The sequence below is a fragment of the Lolium perenne genome, chromosome 3 (genome assembly GCF_019359855.2).
Source record: "Lolium perenne isolate Kyuss_39 chromosome 3, Kyuss_2.0, whole genome shotgun sequence".
Lineage (NCBI taxonomy): Eukaryota > Viridiplantae > Streptophyta > Magnoliopsida > Poales > Poaceae > Lolium > Lolium perenne.
In genome coordinates, this window is record NC_067246.2 from 227986576 (window position 1) to 227992161 (window position 5586).

General features: G+C 40.7%; 1 protein-coding gene across 1 annotated transcript; it reads left to right on the forward strand.

Annotated features, from left to right (window-relative positions):
* The first annotated feature begins 436 nt into the window (after positions 1–436).
* LOC127338563 (uncharacterized) lies at positions 437–4075 on the forward strand. Its single transcript, XM_051364626.2, has 7 exons — positions 437–707; positions 2005–2147; positions 2247–2348; positions 2430–2655; positions 2766–2903; positions 3572–3682; positions 3834–4075. Exons 2-7 carry the CDS (start codon positions 2011–2013, stop codon positions 3888–3890), a joined length of 771 nt encoding a protein of 256 aa, XP_051220586.1. The 5' UTR covers positions 437–707; positions 2005–2010; the 3' UTR covers positions 3891–4075.
* The last annotated feature ends 1511 nt before the right edge of the window (positions 4076–5586 follow it).

Genomic DNA, 5586 nt, shown 5'->3' on the forward strand with positions numbered 1-5586 from the left:
GGAACCCTAGCTAGCCGTCGCCGCCACTACGCCACCATCGTCACACTTGCGCCAGCTAGGGTAGGCCGGCTCGGGCTGAACTAAAAAGATTTTATGTGCCGCACTCCAGACCACGTCACGGCACGACACACTGCGGCGCCACTCTGAGGGCCGCCACACTTGCGCCGGCGAGGCCCACCTGTATCCATGCTGGCGACATGTGCAACGCCTTGCTAACCGGCGCGACACTGAGGTATGCGACGCCCTAGGCGCATACGAGTCACAAAAGGGTTAGTTCTCTTAATTTTTTCCGCCGAAAGTTTATGTTTCGAAATTGTTTGGCGTTTGGGTCATTTTTATTGGTTTTGCCACATACATGACCCGCGGCTTTCGTGGACTAGAAGTAAGAAACTGTGAAGCTGTGTGCACCTTTTTACTGTAGCCGTAGGCGGTAGCATACGCGTTCTTACTTCTTCCCCCAAAATCGGTCCATTGTCTCGATCCACAGGGAAATGCCCCACGGGCCTGCTTAGGTCTTGACACACGCGCTCGGCGCTCTCTGGCCTCCGCCGGCTTCCTCTTACTGCTCTCCCGGACGTTCCCCGGAAATCCCCGGCGGCGCCGTGTTTTCGTCCAACGGGATACCTCGGAGGCACGCCATGCTCCGAGCCCTCTTCTAGGCGGCCCCTCCTCCTCTTCCCGCTCGGCTTCTTCCGGCCGCCGCGAAGGTGAGCAACCGCCGCACCGCACCGTCCTCTTCTCCCTCTGTTTTTGATGGCTGCGGGTACGAACGAAAATGGAAACAAGGCTAGGGGGCTGTCGTAGCAGACCTCGCGCCGTAGGCCCGTAGTGATGACCCTGTTGTGCGAGTTCCTTGCCTGTTTCTCGATTCGCTGAAACAGCTGTACATCTGCGCTTGGATGTTGTTGAAAACGCGCGATGGTTCGCAGTCCCTTCTGCTGCTCAGACCCTAAACTGCTGAGCACCAATGCCTCAGATTGGTGTTGATAGGCATAGGCAGAGAGCTGAAGGTGGTTGATCGCCTGGCTCCATATGATTGATGTGAATATGCAGTCCGAGAGGATGCGCTGGCAAATTTCTAGCTCACTGTTGCATAGGGCGCAGGTAGGGTAATGCTGAATTCGACGCTTGAGCAGGTTGTGTGCAATAAGGCACTTGATTCTGATTGCAAGCCATGCGAAGATTTTTTTTGCCTTTGGAGCAGCTTTGGCATTCGAAATAAGTGTTCACTGCTATGTCAAACGAAATGAAATGCTGCCAATTTTTACCCCTCGTGTTTACATAGTATCTGAATGCTATGTTGAGATTATGGGTAGTGATAGCCTGGGAAATTATCATGATAACGTAAATTATAATATTTGCTCTTGGATTGTAGGTATGCAATTTTGTTTGCTCTTGGATTGTAGGTATGCAATTTGGAAAATTAGACATAAAATCTATTCCATGTACCGTAGTAAGGCTATTGCTTGTATTGAACTATTTCAACGTGAAGTCTAAAACGTGATTTCATCTGTGAAACTGTATAATTTCTTCCGATTTACTCTGTTGATTGGGAACACACACCAGCAGACGATTTATTTCTGCTCCCTAATATGCTCTAGGAGGTGTTCCAGTTCCACCCTCGATTTCAGCAGCCATGTTGCAAGTTGATTGCTTTTTATACTACTTCTTGCTCTGTTTTAAGTTTGGCTACATTTTTTTGCTGATGACGAAGAATCTTTATCTCATATTAGCGAGCAAAAATAATTTCCTGCACTGCCTTCGAGAGTTTTACACTTCTGATCTAGCACTGTGCCTGACAGCAGTACACACACAAATGCTGATCTAGCTCTTGCATGATAACATGTACATATTTGCTAATACTGAGGGTTTCTAGAGCTGACTGGGTGGTGGGCTAGTGTTACGTGACTGATTTTGTCCAGTAATATTATTGCATTGCTTGCTATTATCCACATTTGTAGTGATTGTTTTGTTCATCCCTCTTCTTTTGGTTACTTTTTTCAGTACAACATGGAAGCCAAATGGGTGGCACTGCCTATACTTGTGCTGCTTGCGATGCAAATTCAGCCTGTTTACTGTCCAGAAGATCCCATGTCATCACCACATGATGACTCCACACAGTTGTCTTCTAATTGCAAGGATCCCTGGTACGTATTTACATGTTATAGTTATCTCGCGCTGGTGTTTCCTGATTGAGTTCTCAAACTAACAACAGTATTAATCTCCATCTCAATGAATATTTCCAGTGAAAACAGCAGCATCGTTTGTTCAGCCATGGTATCCTTTATGGATATGTTTCTTCCTTGGTTCTCTTCTATTGTGTCTTTCGTGATACTGTTTTGTCCCTTGTAAGTTTTATTGACAAGTCCCTTTCAGTACTATAATTATGACCACTAGCTGCTACTGAATTGTAATCTAACATTTCACAGCTTACGTATCAAAGATATGAAGCCCAATACACGAACTTATGCACAAACACTGTTTTGCTGGTTTCTGTATCTTGGCTTCTGGGATTACATTATCTGGATATTCTATTTTTGGAAATGCCATTATCCACGTTACTCAGCATTTCCTATATTAATGATGTGCATTTCTGGGTTCGGCATTCATGCGTTCTTGTCAATCAAGGCTACTCTAAGGACATCAGCCATGGGGGTAACGAAAAAAATTGTTGTTATTTTAATGCTATCTTGTATCTACTCAATGTGTAGATAATTTTTTTTTGCAAGTTGACTTTTCTTGTTCATATACTATTTGTCTTGCAGGACCATCGAGTGAGGTGGATCACTATATTAACCTTTTGCTTCATTGGTGGCGGTGTGGCTTATCGAGGCACGCAAATTATTGGATGGACAGGAGTTGCACTGAGTGTGCTATCGCATTTTTGTAGAATTGCATCCACTGTATGTATTTAATCTTTGTGAATAATTTTAATGGATTTCTGGATATCAGTTTTAGTAATAAAGTTGTGTTCTAGATTTACATGGAGAGTAGGAATTCTTGAAAGCAGTTTTTTGTATTCCTAGGAACCTAACAGGAAGTTAAGTATTTCAAAGGCTTAAAAGTGGCTTAAAAGTTCTAAGGAGACTATGAAAAGTAATTTTAGAGCTTCATGACAATATGTTTTAGACCTTCATGACAACCATTAAAGTTGACTCACTGGAGAAACTGAAAAAAAACACAGCCAAACTGTATATTTTAGCATTAGGCTTAATTTTTGTGAGACCACGTAGAGTCATGTATTTTAGACCCTTTTCTTTTAATTTCCGTGGTGAATTAGTTAAAAATATGTGTCAAGAAATAAAGCAATATTCGGTAGTATTTGCATAATATAGAGAATTGGTTTGCTAGTCGTAATTATTCTGATTGCACAACAAAACAAAAATGTGAAACTATGACTTATCATGGTGATTCTGGTATAGTGTTCAAGTTTCATGTGTGGTATATGAAAAGGAAAGGCAGCCACTGTCGTTTTCACTACTTAGCATTCCTATTTTATTTTATCTTATCGTTGTGGTACTAAACTCTACCATCCCTACAAGAAATTAAACTGAACATATCGTTTGTGCAGGAGTACCATAACAAGATTAATTGGTTTCTGTTTTTGGCATCTGTGGTTGGCTCAGTAAATGGATTCTTGTGGCTTATTCATCCACAGCTTTGTATCTCAAGGGAATACAAGGTAAGAATTAATTAAACTATGCCTTCAGCTTTTACATCTCTCCATTCTTTCCCACTCTACCTAGCAATCATCTAAAAGTTGTCATCAACTTTTCTGCTTCCAATATTTTATCATATTTATTGAGTACAATTTTAACATATTATCTCCACAGAATTGTCTCATCATGAACTTGGTGGTAACCCGTGATTCCGACCTCGTGGCGTACTAAGATGAATTCTTTGATGATAATGTGGTGATTTAGATTGAAACACTCTGTCACCAAGTTTTGTTTAATTGGATAATTGTGCAAGAAACAGAAATTTTCAAGTGTAATTATATTTATTGGAAAGGATGGTTGTTTGACTTTTTTTATAATAGGAGGATGCACTCAATAAAATAGTTAGATCTTATGAATGTGATTCATGTTTACTTCCATGTTATAACAACTAAAAGGATACCCACACATTCCCTCGTGGATCTCCTTGGGAACTTCACTTTCTAAATGAAATTAAATGAAAGGCGCATGAAGCAAGAATGTGCAAGATTCAAATCAACACAGCAGCCAGGAGGCTAAATTTAATCAACGGTGAAATGGTGGTGTATTTAACCAACTAAAGGTCATGAAGGTTTAGAAATACACCCGTTTTTTTGTCACATAAAGCCCTAGATAAGATGAAATCAACGGCTTAAAAACCGAATGTGACGTGGATAATTTGCATGAAAATATATACTATAATTATTTTAGTTTGCGGAGTTTTGCTTTATAGAAGAATAGATCAGCAATTCTAAATAAAACACACGTGGATTTGTCTTCTTATGTTGTGGGGCTTTATTGGGCTCCCCTATAGCGCTGGTATGCGGCACTGTTCCACCTCATTATGCATATCAACGTCAGTTTTGAAAATTCAAGATGGTTTTTCCTGCATACCATTAATCTCGATGAGGAACCTGTCATTTTATGACTGTTCTCACGATTTTTTTTTCCGCCACAAGTTACCATGTTAGTACTGAACCATTACCACATTAATAACGTCTTATTACCACAAGTTAGCATGTTAGTACTGAATAATTTAAATTTTATTTAGACTTGACAATATTGCGTGAGTCCAAGGGGAGTATTGAACTGTTAGCAACAAGTAGAGAATGTATCAAATCATAATATATAATAATCGCGGAAGTCTTATATGGATTTTTCCCCCCGAAATGGAGAACGTAGGCCGACCTCTCTGCATCACGAAGTCTTCAATGACTGAATGGCCGAAAATATTTATGCCCTATATACACTATGTAATTTAAATCTAACCTCAAAACAAAAACTTATATAACGTAAAGCTTTTGTTTCCCTTCAGATTGGATCATACATTATTGCATGCTTACGAGGATTGGAGGCCTTCTTGTGGGTATCTCGTTCAGTAGGTCAAGTGTTGTCCAAGATGGAGGGTGAGACCATTGAACCTCAACCCACTGTTCAGCTGCAACGGCGTCGAGTTAGTAAGTCGTGCTAATTCTTCTCTGTTGCAAAATATCAGGCATCCTTTTGACAAATATGCTGGTTATGTTTCATATTTGAAAACCCATTTTATGATTGAGACTTCGTAATACAGCTAAATACATAAAATTCTGGTTATACATGATGCGATGAACATTTTTCATGACGCTGTAGTGCGATTGTATGTGTTGTAATGATCTCGTTTTCTATAATCAGGTGCCAACTGAAGGTCTGCAAGTATATGTTGGTGAATTTAATTTGTGGCAAGTTCAAAAACTGATCTCCGTGAAGGGAATGGGATGGCAGTTGAAGCAGATTCCCTGTTGTTGGAAACGGAACAGTAACTCCTTAAATGTAATTTCACTTGCTCCATCGGTTGCTGACCTTACATCCGTACTAATCAGCTGGACAGAAACTTGATCTAGGAAACCTGCAC

Coding starts and splice junctions, on each gene's coding strand:
- LOC127338563 (XM_051364626.2), top strand. CDS start 2,011: ATGGAAGCCAAATGGGTGGCACTGCCTATACTTGTGCTGCTTGCGATG. Junction 2,349..2,429: donor GTGATACTGTTTTGTCCCTT/GTAAGTTTTATT, acceptor AACATTTCACAG/CTTACGTATCAAAGATATGA. Junction 3,683..3,833: donor GTATCTCAAGGGAATACAAG/GTAAGAATTAAT, acceptor TTATCTCCACAG/AATTGTCTCATCATGAACTT.